Source organism: Rhinolophus ferrumequinum, chromosome 2, assembly GCF_004115265.2.
Source record: "Rhinolophus ferrumequinum isolate MPI-CBG mRhiFer1 chromosome 2, mRhiFer1_v1.p, whole genome shotgun sequence".
NCBI lineage: Eukaryota > Metazoa > Chordata > Mammalia > Chiroptera > Rhinolophidae > Rhinolophus > Rhinolophus ferrumequinum.
Window position 1 is genome coordinate 81,261,257 of NC_046285.1, and position 16,498 is coordinate 81,277,754.

Genomic DNA, 16,498 nt, shown 5'->3' on the forward strand with positions numbered 1-16,498 from the left:
CTGAGACTGGTCGAGTTGGTAAGGCAATAGCTGCCACCTGCCTTTATCTCAGTTTCAAACATTTTTAGCTCTTATTGAAGAACATACAGTAATAAAGTGCTACCACTTAGCAGGAAATCTCCTTTACCTGCAAAGAAAATGAATATTTATAGACCCTAAAGCTAGAGGGGCTCTCACTTGTAACACCTGCTCCAATCCTTAAACCTGAGAACTCTGTGTCTCCTTCGCTTAGAGCTTTTGTGTCTAAGTTGACAACTTGAGTACTTTTTTGTGACGACACAAGATATTTGAATTTAGTTAACTACTTAGCTAGTACCCACTTGGTTGATTTACAAATAGGTTACTGTTAATTCTGAAAATGCTAAAAAAAAAAGGGGGGGATGTTATTTGTTGGCTTCCAGTGTGCATTTAAAGATGTATAACCTCTGAGAAATTATGTTAAGGCTGACCTTAAATCAAGAGCAGTCAACATACACAACAGTGCATTATACCATCTCACCAAAGTAAAGAGAGTTTAAGAGTAGCCAAATGACCTTGGTCTACGACCATAAGGCAACAAGTCCTGATGACAAGGACAATGAGAGTTTAAGGCGAGTATACTTATGTGTTAAGGAAGGAAAGTCTATTTCACTCTGCACCATCTCTTCTCTCAGCAAGAGTGTGAGCCTGGAAGAATCCGGGAAATGGAAGGAGAGGTGGATCTGAAGCAGAGACAGTGAAGTGGGTGGGGCAGGGTGCACCAGGTTGTGGCCTCTCTCTGGCTGCACCCTATTTACAGCCAGTGATGAAGCAAGCACCCAAACCCAAAATCAATGATCAGGGACTGGGGATGGGGTGGGACAAAGAATGAAGGGGAATGGGGAGGAAGAGCGGGCTATAACTCTCTCTCTCTCACCACCTCCAGACAGAGGGCCTAGCCTGAAGCCTGCGACCTCGCACCACTCTACAGCCGCCCACCGTCCTAAGACCCCAGCTTCGACCTCAAGGGTCAGAAACCGCCAGGTGCCGGACGCATGCGCACAGCATAGCACCGCTCCGCACGCCTTGGGGCCTCCGCCCACCCCCTCGTCGCCTGCCAGACTGCGCCAGGCCCCACGCCGCCTTTTGCCGGAGCAGGGCCTCGGAACCCCGCAGCCGCGGGCGCCTACTTCCAGGCCCCGGATGCAGGCATCACCTGGCTCCTGGCCTTCGGGGTCACACCTCCCGTTGACTTGCAAGCTCCGCAAACCTGGAAACGTTTCTTCAAATCTGGGCGCCCCCGGCGTCCTCCGAACTTGCTTCAGTTTAAGCTCACCGCCTTCCTGGTTCTAGCGCCAGGCAGCGTCAGCCGAGCTTCCGAATGCATCGATGGAGGCTGCCAGGCGTTAGGAGTGCCGAGGGAATAGATCGTCACGCCGCCAATTTTTTGTTTGGTGTTGGGTTTGCTTGCTTGTTTATTTGATTTTCTCATTACCAAAAAGCAATAAAGATGGGAACTGAAGAGTGTTATTGCCTTCGTAATCATCGTTATCGTCACAGATAATCAGTAAACAAATCTACGTTATAGGAAGTTATGTTTAAGACACCCACACGTAGCAAAATTGGTTATCAAGCTGGAGGAGGAGGAAACTCGCCCAACAATAATAAATCATGGGAGTGTGTCTGTATAGAGCCGTGTGTGATTAAAATGTAATGATTTATTTACAAAAATGCATTAAAAGTCGGTGTTTCTTCTGCCCTGAAGGTGAAGGCACTCACAGGTTGGGTGCAAATTAGTTTCTCACATTAAAGTAACTGGTTGTTAGAGGAATAGGGGAAAGCTGCCCGAGGCATGGAGAGGAGGTTTCTTCTGAAAGAGAAATTGTTTAGGTTTTTGTTATTTAAACCAATAGAAATTAAAGCGATTCAGCATTTTCTGTAACACATACTATATTATGTATCTGTCCTTGCAGAAATATCATTCTTTCCTTATTTACTATAAGTACGCAAAGATACGGAGGTAAATAAACTGTTGGCCTTGGTTTGGGTCGACTGTGAGAACCAACTCATTCACAGCTGCTAGATACCCAAGCTACAGTTTTCCGCAGATATTTGAGATGGTGAAAATCAACTCCAGAAATATATTTATCATAAATGACTGTACCTTAAATAACCAGTTTTGAGGGACCGTTTTAAAACTTAACTACAACACTACGTGTTTATTTTAAATAATTCAAGAGCTGGGGTCCTGAATTTTATTGGCTCTTGTATATCTGTCTGTAAGCTGTCAACTGAACTTTACTATCAAATTTTTTAACCAAAACTGCATTTTGAAATGTCCTGTTTTCAGAAAATATTTACTATTTAATGAAACAGCATCATTAGAACTTTATGAGTATTTATTAGCATGTGATTTCAAAACCTTGGGTTTTTGTTTTTGTTTTAAACTAAACTTCCCTTAGGCCAGTGGAATCCGTGGTCAGACACTGTAGATTTAACTCCATCTGATATCAACACCACTATTGCTAAATATACAAAGAGCCAATATGCCAGGAAAACCTAAGAGAAAATCTATTTGGTATGAATCGCGACGATTGTGTCTGAGCCTTCCCTGATTACCTTTAAAGTGGTCATCTTTCCCCCCAAGCTCAGTAGATGGAATTTGAGATCACACTTAAAACTCATGTGCTTGAAAGGGCAAAAGAAAAGTAGCTAGTGAGTCTCTTGATCCCTTACCACTTCTAGTGGTTATTTTCCTTACCACTTCTAGTGGCGCTGATTGTGAATAGTATTTCACACCTCAGTTTGAGAGCTCTTTCTGGTCATTCTGCTGAATAACCTCAAAAACGGATTTTCACAAAGGATTAAAGTTTTATGGTTATTTCCCTCTGATGATATCAGAATTAAAGTGGTTACAAATAGTAACCCTAGACTAAATGTAAAATCATGTTTCTAAATTCATATAACTTTGGAAAGTGTGACTATTTGAGTCTTTTTTGTAGCTTAATAAAATAAAAACAAGCACTCATATAATTCATTAATATCTAAAAGCTTTTGCACTGGAACCGTAAAGATCTTAATTATTGCTCCTAAAAGTAGTAGCTATAAATGAAATGTTTTAAGAACAAAAGATAACTTCACAATTCAAGGGGGGAAAAAGGCAAAGTAATATTTCTAAGAAGTGTGGTTTCCATCTTAATTTCGCCAAACGTGAACATTTTAATCTGAGGAATAGGGTAGTATGACAAAGTTATTTATAGCCTCTATTTACATATATTCTAGAAACACGAATAGATTGTTTTAATTGTGTTCTTTTCACAAAACTTTCAGGTTGCTTTGATGGAACTTCTCAAATTACCTGTTAACTTTGTGCTGCTGTCTTAACCAATGGGTGGAAGATATACATATCAAAGTTCTGTAATTTGCTTTTATTTTTACTAAAAGTATTAGGTCCAAGAAAGTAAACAAGTTACCTTAATATCAAAAAGCCTTGATTAACATTCAGACTACTTAAAAACGTCCCTAAAGCTACACTTGAAGAGGTATATTTGTTTACACACTGAAATAAATATAACTTTCTGTATGCAAATATTTTAATGTGAGATACATATGTGGCCACGTTTCTCACAGCAACCTCTGTCCTGAACAATACAAATGACGCAGAAATGTAGACGTTCCTTCCATATAACTGTTTCGATTAAAATGAGAGAGAGAGAGAGAGAGAGAGAGAGAGAGAGAGAGAGAGAGAGAGAGAAGAGAGAGAGAGAGAGAGAGAGAGAGAGAGAGAGAGATTGAGAATCCTATCTCCCGGCAAGCATCTATTTCTGAATAGTTCACAATAAACAAAATTAGATGGGGCACAAACTTAACTGTCGATTTGTTTTCAAAGTCAAGAGGGATAATCACTTGCTTTTCAAAATCAGAAAATCAATTAGAATGTTTCCAAGGATGCTGAAGAACTCCTGTAGTTCATTTTGGGAGGGGTCCGGATACAGGGAGTTAGTTACAGGGGAGATAGGCTGAGGGTCCTGAGACCTCAAAAAGGGGACGAAGTCTAGCAGTCTTTGACCTGGCGCTAAGAAACATTTTAAAATGGAATCTGTCAGGGAACAGCTGCTCGGAAAATGTGTAAAATCGACCGGCCCCTTCGAGAGGGTTTGTCCACAGAGGAATCGGCTTGGGCTCCAGGACGCAAGTAATGGGGTGAATCACAAACTCCCCAAGGCGAGGAGATTGGTGAAGACCCAGCCTCAGCTCTGGCTGCGGGCCGGGAAGCCTCTAAAAGGAGCAGTAGAGGACCCTGACTCTGGGCAGGGCTGTGAAGCCAGGATGCCGAGCTGCGAAGTGTAGGTGAGGTGGGGGGTGAGGAGCGGGGATGTAGACTTGGAATACCGGCTCGGGATATGGAACTGGGGTCTGGGGTGCGGGCCGCCTGACGCAGGACAGGGATACCAGGCAGCAATGCGGGGACGAGCAGTTGCCCGGCTCCCTGACGCGGAGCCGGGATACCCGACTGACTCCAGGAGCCCTGCACTTGTCGGTTTCCTCTTGGCCACGCCCTGGCGGAGTAGGTCCAGCTCCCCAGTGTTTAACTAAGTCTTGACACCAACGCAAAATCCACGCCTAATTAAATTAATTAGGGATTCTTGTCAATCCTGGATTGATGGCCAAGAGCGCAGGCGGCCGAAGCTATCTGAAACCCGGACGGCCTGGGACCTGCCTCTTCTTCCCGCCCCCTCCCGTCCCCCTTCACTGCCCTCCCACTCCAGCCCCAGCCTGCTTGGACTCCAGCCTTAATCAATCTCAATCTCTCTCTCCCTCTCTCTCTCTCTCTCCCTCTCTCTCTTCCCTTTCTCTCCCTCTCTCTCTCTCTCTCCCTCTCTCTGTCTCCCCCCCAACCCCCACTCCCTCACCCCCACCCCCACCCCCAGGTAGTGGCGCGGGTGCTTCCCTGGAAGGGGCTCCCTCGGAGTTGCGAAGGGAGGTAATTTACTCAGAACAAGGGGCCGCCTTTGCGAAGTATAAATAGTGAGACTTCAAGCGCAGCGTTGCTATCAGATCTGAACTCTCCGCAGGAAGAATTGTCAAAGATCTTAACATTGAACCAGCGCGCCCGGGCAGGGAAGCATCAGTTCCCATTTCCCTCCGCCGGCCCCCGCCCCCTTCCTCTTCCTCCTCCTCCTTCCTCCTTCCTCCTCCTCCTCTTCTTACTTCTTTTTCTCCTTCTACTTCTCCTCTTTCTTCTTTCTTCTCTTCTTTTTCTTCTTTTTCCTCCTCCTCTTCCCCCCTCTCCTCCCCCACCCCCTGCCCCATTGATGTGTTATTATTGGGGGGGCTGGAGCAGTAAAAAAAGAAGAAGGAAAAAAAGAGCGGGGCTCGGCTGGGAGACGTTGAGAGCGGGGCTGCCGGGCATCCGCGGCGATGGAAGAACTTACGGCGTTCGTCTCCAAGTCTTTTGACCAGAAAGTGAAGGAGAAGAAGGAGGCGATCACCTACCGGGAGGTGCTGGAGAGCGGGCCGCTGCGCGGGGCCAAGGAGCCGCCCGGCTGCGCGGAGCCGGGCCGCGACGACCGCAGCAGCCCGGCAGTCCGGGCGGCCGGCGGAGGCGGCGGCGGAGGAGGCGGAGGCGGAGGCGGAGGCGGTGGAGGAGGCGCAGGAGGAGGAGGAGGAGCGGGCGGAGGCGCTGGAGGAGGGCGCTCTCCCGTCCGGGAGCTGGACATGGGCGCCGCGGAGAGGAGCAGGGAGCCCGGCAGCCCGCGGCTCACCGAGGGTAACGGCCTGACCCCCAGCCGCGGTTCCCCTTCCCGCCTTCCGACTCTTCTTAGGCGGGAGAGGACCCCGAGGCCCAGCGGGTTGGGGGGCGGGACGCGGACAGGGCCCTTGGATCCCAGTTGGGAAGCTGGAGTGATGATGGAGGGGTGGGCGTCGGGTGGTGTGCACGGTCGTGGGTGGGGTCCGAGTGTGTGTGTGTGTGTGGGGGGGCGTATGGGGTTTGCGCGCGCCCTTCTCAGATGCTCCCGCTATTCCCATTCCACTGAGACGCATTTTCGCCAGGCGGAGGACGGGGCCGCAGCCCAGACGGCCCGCGGGCGGATGGGGAAGTTCGTGGGGCCCGGTGCGGGTGGGGGTGCTGGCAGCAGCTGGGCCAGGCGGCGGGATTACGGGTAGCATCTAGCGCCGAGTTTGCGGGAATCCTTTTCCTAGGAGAGAGAGAGAGGGAATGAGAGAGAATGAGATTCCACCCTCGGGTACCCCCCAGGTTTCGGGCCGCTGCTGAGAACCACTCGAACTCCGCGAAGAACCTGGATCTCTAGAGCTTGGGGGCCAAAGCTTCCCATTCTCTTTGAGCTACAAATGTAGAATGAGGCCAAGGCAGGCTAAGGTTCAGACTATATTGTTTCTCTTGGGTGACTACTTAAGCTCCTTTTTTTTGTGGTTTGTTTTTCAATATTTACACAATTCTGTTAGTGCTTCGCATCATCCAGTACTCCGATTTTGTGTGGGGGAAAAATCCTTTAGTGCCAGCAAACTGTTAGGAAATGGCTTTATCTAAATGGTGGAGCGTCCCATACCAATTCAAAGGAGTACAACAATAAAATTAATTTGGCACTTGGTCCCTGCAGTAACTGGTGTGCTGCCATATTTTTCCAATTAAGAAAATATGTGACATGCGTAGAATCACATATTTAAGCAAGCAATTAAGTTGTTTATAACACGGTCTGTTCCTGTTTAGGCCAATAAGTGGAAATTTGGGGGCGAAATAAAGATTATATTAAGTCTATTAATCAACTGGGGATGTGGACATTTTCCTCTTTGAAGCCCCAAAAGTTTGAGAGGCATCCATTGTCGATGACACAAAATAGACAAAGCCTTCTCACCCCTTTGGCAGAATCTGAAGTGTGTGTTTTCATGTTCAAATTTCATTACACTATCAGTGGAAATGTTTTCCTATTAACTTGGCTCTGAATGTTTGCTATAATGTTATCCACTTCCTTCCCGGAGGAAGGGCACATGTCCACAAAACGAACTCGGAGAACTAGACAGGCCAGCAACACTTAAGATCACCATACTAAGAATGCTAGGTTGGGCTGAGATCTAAAGGCTCTTCTTCCCGCAGACCCCTCACCATGTCCTCCTAAATTTGGAAAGTGTTGGCGTAATTGTCTGTCGGCCCATTGCAGCCTCCAGGGCGGGAAGCCGCAGCTCCGGGCGCTGAGTACGCCAGCGCTCAGGATAGGGTTTAAACCCCAGGCAGACGCAGTCCTGAGACTGTTGATTTCCAAGCTCAGGGCAAGTATTAATTTCTCTGCAGGCCGGCTCTTCCAGAAATTATTTTTAACACCCATGCTGATCGGGAACCTGGGCTAGGAAAAACGGCAAACAGCCTCCCTCGACTATCTAAACTCAGCTTTGACACCTTAAAAACTCAAGTCTCTGACTCAGGAGCAGAGGATGAAGGTTGCAGAGGGCAACCTATGTTGATACTGTATCTTCTGATCACTGCCCCTTGGCTTAAATATATATATGTGTACATATATATATATATGTACACATATATATATCCATATCCCTCGGGTGTCTCTATGCTCGCACTTGCAGAGCTCCTGTTTTTAAAGGGAGGAGAAGGAAGAACAGGAAAGTAGCAACGGATGTGTGCAAACCCAGAGCAGAAAAAAAATGCATATTTTATTAAACATCCGAGCTGGTGGATGCATGAAAAGGCTTTGAGTAACCAATAGAAACCGAGGATCGCGAATGTTCCGCTTGAACCTGTTGATCTCTGTGGGTTTAAGCGTTTAGGGTCGAATCGGCCTTTCCAATGGGAAGAGGGAAGGAGAGAACCAAGGCAGCGGTCGGTTCCGCGAGCCACCGGAGACTAGTTTTCGCCTCTCGCCTCTAGCCGGGCGTGGGCGGCGAGCCCTCCAGATCGCCAACATGGCGTGGACGTCTCTGCCCAGGCGACTCGGGTCGGACAAGGGGGACGGGAACTGCTTGGCGGCCCGTGCGTGGTGCGCTGGGTTTGGCCGGAGCCCTGGGTCAGCACCGAGCGCCAGGGGATACGGCTCCGAGTACCGCGCAGCACACGGGTCTTGTTCTCTCGTTGCGCCCCTTTGGCCCAATTGTTACCAAATTAGACCACAAGTTTGAGAGAGACAGAGAGCTAGCGGAGGCCAGAGCTGGCCTGAGTACGGCCTAGCACTCTGGGAAGAGTGGGTGTGAGAGACCTGTGCGTGGCCTCGCCGCGCCCTTCAGCCTGGATCGCGTTGGGTGACGGGCGGGGCGCGGAGCTTTTGATTTCTGTGCAGTGCGTGGTGGAAGAGAGTGAGTGCGCGAGAGGGTGAGTGGATTGGATTTGGTGTTTGCGGGGGCGGGCAGGGGACTGTGGGATGGACAGTGAGGAGGTGAGCTGAAGCCACAGTTGCGGAGGGGTTGGGTGGGTGAATGCCCATCTGGCCCGTGGGTGGGCCACCCAGAGTTGATCTTTGCGCGTCTCCAGGGTCCTCTTCCTCCTGGCGGGGTGAGGAACTGGACAGGAACTCTGGGAAGGGGCAGGATCTTCCACTCTTCTTGAGACAAACCTGGTAATGGAATTTGCTGTGTTGTTTTTATCTGTGTGTGTGTGTGTGTGTGTGTGTGTTGCTGTGTGCGCGTGTGGACATACGTGTGGCCCTGTTCCTGGTGCCCCCTCCAGTGTCCCCAGAGCTGAAGGATCGTAAAGAGGATGCGAAAGGGATGGAGGACGAAGGCCAGACCAAAATCAAGCAGAGGCGAAGTCGGACCAATTTCACCCTGGAACAACTCAACGAGCTGGAGAGGCTTTTTGATGAGACCCACTACCCGGACGCCTTTATGCGCGAAGAACTGAGCCAACGGCTGGGGCTGTCCGAGGCCCGTGTGCAGGTACCTGGCTGTGAGGAGGTGGAGGCTGGGCCCATGGAGGGAGGAGGGGCACGCCTGGGGTTGGAGAGGCAGCCCAGGGGGCAGACAGCAAGGGTGCGGGTTCCAGTGCCTGGAGTGAGGTGAGAAGGGAAGGGATGTCTTTAACAGAGGTCTTTTTTTCCAAAGTAGATCTTAGTCTTGTAACTCCCCCCACCCCTTTTTCCCTATCCCAACATATGTTCTCAGCAGAAGAAAGCTGTGCTGGGCTTGCTCCCAGAGTTTCTATAAACCACACCCCCCTCGCCTCCCGGTGCCTTTAATGTGGTTTAATCCTAATGGGCCTACTTTTATAAGCCTTAAAAAAAAGTCCCACAGAAAACGTTTTATCTTCTGGATGCCTTAAAAGTTACAACGAATATTTTGTTCGCTGGAGTTGGGTTTCCTTGAGGGTCTGCTCCGGGCTCTAGGTTTGCCAAGCGGATATACCAATTAGGTTTATAGATGTACAGACTATAAAGAAAATTAGCAACTGTTAAATGCAGAAATTTACAGTCTGCCATTAGCGGTCGATCTCAAACTGTGTGTGAAACAGCGGAGAAATAAATGCATTTTGGTCACTCTTTGTTCCCTCACTTAAGAACGTGAACCTACAGAAATTTGATTTTAAAATAACATACCTATGTTAATATTGGTATGTGTAGCCCCAGCACGTGCCATACCCTATAAAATTAGGATTGGAGTAGATGTTCTTTACTAATGGCTGTGGGGGTGAATGGAATGGCAAAAGTAGGTTTTGGGGGCAGTTGAGGTGAAAATTTATATACATACATGCATCCATATCCTAGGTTTATGGAGGACAAATTTAAATGTTTCAGATTGTATTTCCGCTCAAATAATAAAATAGGAGAAAATGATGGTCATTATTTGTTTGAACACATGGAGCAGTTTTAGGCCTGAACATCTGCAGCTGTTACAAAGTATCACTGTAACAGATACTCCCTGGGTCTCTGGGCGCAGAGACCACCATCTGCAGCGAACTATACAATTCTTATGGGGCTTCCCTGCATCTTGTAATAGGATCAGGACAAAAACAGAGCAGTCGAGTTAAAGGGGAAAAGTAATAATAAGCTGCCTTGGTCATCACAGTATCAACAGTGGAGCCTTCCTTTTTAAGCCTCTTCTGCTTTGCTCTGTGTACTGAGATCTCTAGAGGCTCAGCAACCCCTTAAAGACATGGTGATAATTATTACAGTTATGAGCATTAGTATCTCAGTTCCAACTCTACTAGGGGAAAAAAGAGGCAAGAAGCCTCAGGCCATGTGAGTTACACAAAGGATGCCACCCTGGCATGAAATCTACCCTTCTATTACACTAACTGGCAGGGGAATTTTTGAAGATTTACATTGACTATGACACTTGCTTTTAAAAACAAGACAAATCTCAGAAGCAATATTTTACTTTCATGTTTTTTTAAACATTAATTTGTGAATCAGTCAATATGCTGTCTTATTGGAACATAATGCTGTGTTATTAGGCTATAAAAGCAAGCTTTATTTGAATTTTTAAAAATCTGCCATACTGCTTCTAAAAGTTGGCAAGTTTATTTAGGAAGGTAATATCTGGGAGACAATAATATCCATGAGTTACTTGATTCATACCCCACCCCCCTTTCACAGAATGTTGTTATTTTTTTCTCATAAGAAGTGAACTTTATTGCTGGTTTTTATGTTTTCATACTTTAAAAAAATTTTGAGCTATTTTCCAGATGCTTCTCTACTATCCTAACTTCAGCTTTTTCTATAGAGCAAATTAGATTATCATGATAATAGCACAATTATTCTGCTACTGTGTTATACTCTGCTGCACAGAGGAACAGAGAAATTCTAAACTTCTTTGTAGTGAGGCTTTTATGACACTAATTGCCTCTTCCCCCACTCTTATCCCCCTTCCCCCCCCCAGGAAAAAAAAAGAGTCACTATTTGCTTTGGTGTTTGGTTTTTCTTGAAGATGAAGCTAATTAATATTACAGGCTATTAATGAGCACATTCTTCTCAGGTCTTACTGGGGAAACATCTAAACCCATTATCACTTTGGTATCAGGTACCAGCCAGAGAGTTTTAGGCCTTGGGAGCTCTGTAACATGGAAAGATGAAACCAGGATTAATAGTAATTTATCAGGAAACAATTTATCTTGCAAAAGTCTATGAAATCTATCTATTTTTGTCATTCATTTACATTTCTAACTTTGGAAATTGAGATTTTTTAATATATTTCAAAGATTGCTTGCTACATCTCGCAATCCATGCCTAAAATACTACCCTTTTTTCATTGTACTCTGGTAATTTTCAAATTTTTTTAGTCATAACATCTAGGTCTTTTTTCCTTCCAATTTGTAGGTTTGGTTCCAAAATCGAAGAGCTAAGTGTAGGAAACAAGAAAATCAACTCCATAAAGGTATGCTTCTCAGACAAAGAACATTTGATATTCTAAGTAAAAAGAGAATGGGGAATCTTGTTATTACAAAGACAGAAAAATCTTCTCAAAGAAAACCAGGGTCCTTATTTTAAAAATCTGCTCTGAAGGCAGTTAATGAGAGTCCTAAAGCTTGGGAGTAAATTACATTTATTTTAATTATGGCAGCAGTTTAGGAAGGTAACAGTACATTTCCAAAGGAATTAGTTTTATCTTGGTACCATTTGGAACCCTGGAAAACAATGCTAGAAATATTAACCTCACATTATTGGGTTTTGCTCCCTCATTTTTTACAGGTGTCCTCATAGGGGCTGCCAGCCAGTTTGAAGCTTGTAGAGTTGCACCCTATGTCAACGTAGGTGCTTTAAGGATGCCGTTTCAGCAGGCAAGTACAACCCAATTTCAACCTGTTTTAACTGTAAAAAGACCTAGATGTTTGCTTGAACTGTTGAACACCCTTTCTCTCTGAAGGGTTATTCCAATGTTGGTGTCCACTGCAGTTGGAGAATCAATTTTGAGATGATATAGTGAGCCTACTCACCGTTAAAAACCTATAGAGTGTCAGGGGCCTACATGTCTATTCCTTTCTGTCCTCATGGGAAATGCACAGAGGCCTTGGGGGCAGCAATCAGTCCTTTAAAAATGCACTAAAGATTGAGGTTGGGGAGAGGAAGGAAAAGCCGTTTGATTAAGTTTTTGTCAGATCCAATACAGAGGTTAGTCTTAATGTATTTCTAAGGCAACTCTCTTAAATATTTTTCTAGGTATTTTCTACCTCTTAGTCACATTAACTGTCTTTGCAAATAAATAAAAGTACTCCCAACTCAGACTTGATTGTTTAAAGCTGTCTCTGCAAACAAAGCTTTATCTCTAGTAGAGAGGAAGCCTTGCCTTGGTCTTCCAAGGGATGCCCTGCCTCTGCAAAGCATTTCTTTGCCATAAAGAAACCTTTAAGACTACATTTTAAAAGGACAGCCTGGAGCAGTGATTTAATCCTGGGAAGTCCCAGTGCTCTGAACTCCCCACTCTCCATACTTAAGGGCATAACCCTTTCCCAAACAATGCCTGACCTACCTCATCCTCAGCCAGGATCCCTGCTTGGTAGGACTGTGAATTCATGAATTAGCTCTCAGTTGACAGTGCCCTGGACTGGGGAGACACATGAGTGGGCCCATGTATTGAGGGTTAGTGTTAGGGAGATCTTAGCTTTTTTGGCACCATAGGACTCTGGTATGTTGATGCTAGGCTTTCAAATCCAGAAAGAATGACTGGAGAAAGAGGGGGGCCTTAAAAGGAGACCCTTACTGCTCAGAGGGTGATCTGCAGGTCTACAGCAGCAGCCGCATCAGGGAGATGGTTGGAAATTCAGAATCTCAGGCCCCAACGTAGACCTTCTGAATCAGAATCTGCATTTAAACAAGATCCCCAGGTAATTCTGATAGCAGTAAAGGTTAGCAGTACTAACAATTGTGCAAATTGTGATGAAGATGCAGTAATTTCCCTAAGTGGCATACAAAGTTTTGTGATTTGCTTGTTGGTACATCAGTGCTTTAGTAGCGAGGTTAAGAGGTGGATGGCAGCATCAAGAGAGGAGGGTAACGGCCCTCACCCCATCTTTCCAATACACCATTGTTATTTTGAGGAGGGTGATGTTTTAGCACAATAGCAATGTCGCCCTCCGTTAGGCCCAGCTCCGAGGGGGCGGCCACATTCCAGCAGTCGCGTGTCCCCTGGGCCCAGGGAGAGATAAGCCGCGCTGAGCGAGTTGCAGAGACTCGGGCACTGGCATATCCCTGTGGCGCCTCAGATTCAGTAACAGACTGAGGAGGTCAGCCAAATGCCCCTTGCCCGCCCCCCGCCCCAGCCTTTCCCTGAGCCAAGCTGGACGCCGTTAATGCTCTGTTTCTATTCTGTTGTCACCCTAGGATAGTCATTGCAACGTGACGCCCTTGTCCTTTCAGGTTCAGGCGCAGCTGCAGCTGGACAGCGCCGTTGCGCACGCGCACCACCACCTGCATCCGCACCTGGCCGCGCACGCGCCCTATATGATGTTCCCGGCGCCGCCCTTCGGACTGCCGCTGGCCACGCTGGCCGCGGACTCAGCCTCCGCCGCCTCGGTGGTGGCTGCCGCTGCCGCTGCCAAGACCACCAGCAAGAACTCAAGCATCGCTGATCTCAGACTGAAAGCCAAAAAGCACGCGGCCGCCCTGGGTCTGTGACGCCAACGCTAGCCCCAACGTTGCGCCTCCAGTGCGGTGCGCAGCCTGCACCCCCTCCGCGCCCCGCTGCTTCTCCGTTACCCCTTCTGGACCTCCGGAGCCAAGCCTGTTTTTGCCTGGCTGATCGCCCCTTGCCCACATCCGCATCCCGGACTCGGAGGGCGGGACTCCGCGCGGGACCCGGGATCCCACCTGGCGCACCAACTCGGTGGCTCCTGACCATTCACCTACCCAGGGGCCTAGAATTCAGCTTTGTAGGGACGGGTTTGGGGAAGTCTGGAGAGAGATTGGACAAGGGAGTGCTGGGACGGCGGAGTGTGGCTGATGGCAAAGCTGCATCGATGGACTGTTGCGCAGAAATAAAAATCCTGTTAATAAAAAATGAGCAAAAAAAAAGTAGAAAAGATAAACAAAAAAAACTTATTTCTTACTGCTATTTGGCAGAAGCTGAAATGGGAGAGAGAACCAAGGAACAAAAAAATTTTAAAAATTATTTTATACATTTAAAAATATGGAAAAATAACCTGGACAAATCTCGAGAGAATGGGGGGCTGGGGAGTTACCAACTTAAAGTGTATGTTTTCTTCCCAATGGGCTAAGAAGGCAAAACAGAAGGAAGGGATATACTTATTTAAAGAATTAAGATGAAAAAAGTGCGCAGCTGGGAAGTTCACAGGTTTTGAAACTGACCATTTTTCTGCGAAGTTCACTTTAATACGAGAAATTTGGTAAGAGAGGCGGGCCTCCTTTTACGTTGAATCAGATGCTTTGAGTTAAAAACCACCACGAATGGAAGAGCAAGAAGAGGGAAAACAGTATAAAAACAAGGACAGGAAAAAATGATATTAACAGAAAAAATGATACCACAGACAGTGATTTCTCTAAGAAATAATTATGGCAGAACTGTCCAGACTGCTGACAGTAAATTCCGGTTTGCATGTTACTTGTATTCCATTGACGGTGTCTCCCCACTCCCCGCTTTACTCACATGCACTTACTTCATTTTCATCTTCAGTACGAAAAACAATACAAAACGCGTCTGGAAATTGATATATATAGGTATACATATGTATACCTATATATATCTATATCTATATATATTATTTTTTGCCCCGTCTTTGATCTTGGGGGACAAAAGAAAAAAGTCGAAGGGAAAAATTTTACACTCTGTCCCAAGAAAACGGAGGCGGGCAGAAAATGGGGAAAGGAAAAGGTAATCAAGAAGACCAAATGAAATAATGAAGGTACAGCGCCTCACACGGTGCCTGACACATAGTAGGCACGCTCAGTGATAGTCCCCTCCCTTTCCCACTCCCCCTCCGCCTTTTCTTGTATTCCCTCTTGCTGGTTACCTGAAGTCCTATTTGAGGACCATGCTTTATTTCCCCCTCTCTATCCTGTCACACTCACCTTAAACACCCAGCTAGATACAGGCACTAGGTTTGTGTAAAATATGTTGATACACACGAACAAAGTTTATTTTGGCTATAATGTGTGAACTGATGGTTGACTTTCAACATTTGCATTTTATCTCACAAAGGTGTATATTCAAGTAATTTTTTGTTTTGTTTTGTTTCAATTCATGTAGCTGTTTAAACTGGGGTACCCTGGACTAAAGAGTCTGTATCCCAATTCTCTAGAAAGCCTCCTTAGTTTTTTTTTCCCCCTTCTAATTTACAAGAAAGAGGAAAAGCTCTTTTAACTGAACTTTGGTATGCGGTTGAGCTTTGTAACTATTTGTTCTCCATGAAAACAAATTATTTATATTTGCCATATTTTTTCTAGTGTATTAAGTTATTTTAAACAAAAGAAAATGCTGTTATTTCATGAAGTGTTGGTACAAAATGTTTTGGTTTCACCTCTGTTAAACCTTTTAAATAAGTGCCAAGTTATTAATTGAAGACACTTTGCGATCAATTGAATGAAAATAGTATTGTTTCATTTGATGGGGTTCGCGTCATCTTTGTTCCTGTTACTATTAAACTATCTGGGAGAGTCTTTCCTTCTTCCTTTTTGATGAATGTATGTATATCTGTCTTTCGATTATACCAACTTGGAAAGCGCTTGCCTCTGCTCCTACATGCGGCAATCAAGGGGCGGTGAGAATGGGGCCTCTGTGGCTCTCGATAACGCTGAACGAATCCCCATCCCCGCCCTTATCCACCCAGCGTAGAAACCAGATTGATTTTACACCAAGTCAATAAAAGAACAGATAATATGTAACATAACAGACTAGAAACCCCCCTCCCCTCCCCAAGGTGGATTCTCGTTCTTCATTTTGCTGCGCTTTCATCCTTGAAGTTTATCTGGGGGACACTTTGGGGAGGAAGGAAATCGGGATCACGCGGCGCAAAATCCACCTTGGTTAATTGTGGCATAAGATACACTGGATCCCAGGTCGCCCACCCTCCCCAGAATCGAGCAGGCGATTCTGCTTTGTGAGTAGGGCAAGAGCTGCGGAGTGGGGCGGAAGCGTTAGGAAGCGCGGATCCCCCACCTCTCACCCCACTTTAGCTCTAGGACTGTTGCCGTTTCTTCGTTGGTTAAAATTAGGAAAAGGCAGAAGCCAGGACCGTGTTTAGGAAAAGCTGGGTCTTAGCTGTCCTCAGAACACCTAAGAGCCCGTCCGTCTCTCTCTCCTCCTCTTGGCCCCCTCTCCCGGAAAAAAAAAAGTCCCACTAGTAAAGCTCGTCTTTGGGGGTAGGTAGAGACCGGGGAGACTCGGCCCTGGCCAGGCCCGGGATAGGACCTTCCCTTCCTCGGCGGGCTCTTAGCATGGGGGACACCCTCAACGAAGATCGAGTGTGTTCTGAGTGTCCCCTGGGGCCCTCTTTGGGTAGGAGGACGCGTAGAGGAATCCCCCAACCCCTGGAAAAAGCCCTACGTCCTCCATCCGTGCTCCTCCCGCCCCCACCCGTCCCTTTCCTGGGTTGAGCTTGCTCTCAAAGCTGTCCTCCGCGTAGACCTGG

General features: G+C 46.7%; 2 protein-coding genes across 5 annotated transcripts in view; one reads left to right on the forward strand and one right to left on the reverse strand.

Annotated features, from left to right (window-relative positions):
- Positions 1-5,562, reverse strand: part of RSRC1 (arginine and serine rich coiled-coil 1) — a 378,160-nt gene extending 372,598 nt beyond the window's left edge. Inside the window, exon 1 of one of the 3 annotated variants that reach the window (XM_033090506.1) lies at positions 5,455-5,562. The gene's annotated coding sequence lies outside the window, so the exon portion shown is untranslated. Of the gene's footprint in view, positions 1-1,174; positions 1,343-5,454 lie in introns of those variants that run through there. The other 2 variants (XM_033090486.1, XM_033090496.1) reach the window with 2 other exon arrangements.
- On the forward strand, positions 5,229-15,516 carry SHOX2 (short stature homeobox 2). Of its 2 annotated transcripts, none has more exons than XM_033090518.1 (5): positions 5,229-5,728; positions 8,651-8,859; positions 11,235-11,292; positions 11,607-11,695; positions 13,236-15,475. In XM_033090518.1, the coding sequence occupies exons 1-5, from the start codon at positions 5,380-5,382 to the stop codon at positions 13,527-13,529; spliced, it is 999 nt and encodes a 332-aa protein (XP_032946409.1). In that variant the 5' UTR covers positions 5,229-5,379; the 3' UTR covers positions 13,530-15,475. The 2 variants fall into 2 exon arrangements, with proteins under 2 accessions (XP_032946409.1, XP_032946418.1); XM_033090527.1 differs by having other exon boundaries at positions 5,369-5,728; positions 13,272-15,516.
- Positions 15,517-16,498: the final 982 nt, after the last annotated feature.

What these genes read in the sequence shown, in the direction of transcription:
- SHOX2 (XM_033090518.1), top strand. Translation starts at nt 5,380, where the DNA reads ATGGAAGAACTTACGGCGTTCGTCTCCAAGTCTTTTGACCAGAAAGTG. An exon ending in CAGCCCGCGGCTCACCGAGG is followed by an intron (nt 5,729 to 8,650) that starts GTAACGGCCTGA and finishes TGCCCCCTCCAG; the next exon opens with TGTCCCCAGAGCTGAAGGAT. An exon ending in TGTCCGAGGCCCGTGTGCAG is followed by an intron (nt 8,860 to 11,234) that starts GTACCTGGCTGT and finishes TCCAATTTGTAG; the next exon opens with GTTTGGTTCCAAAATCGAAG.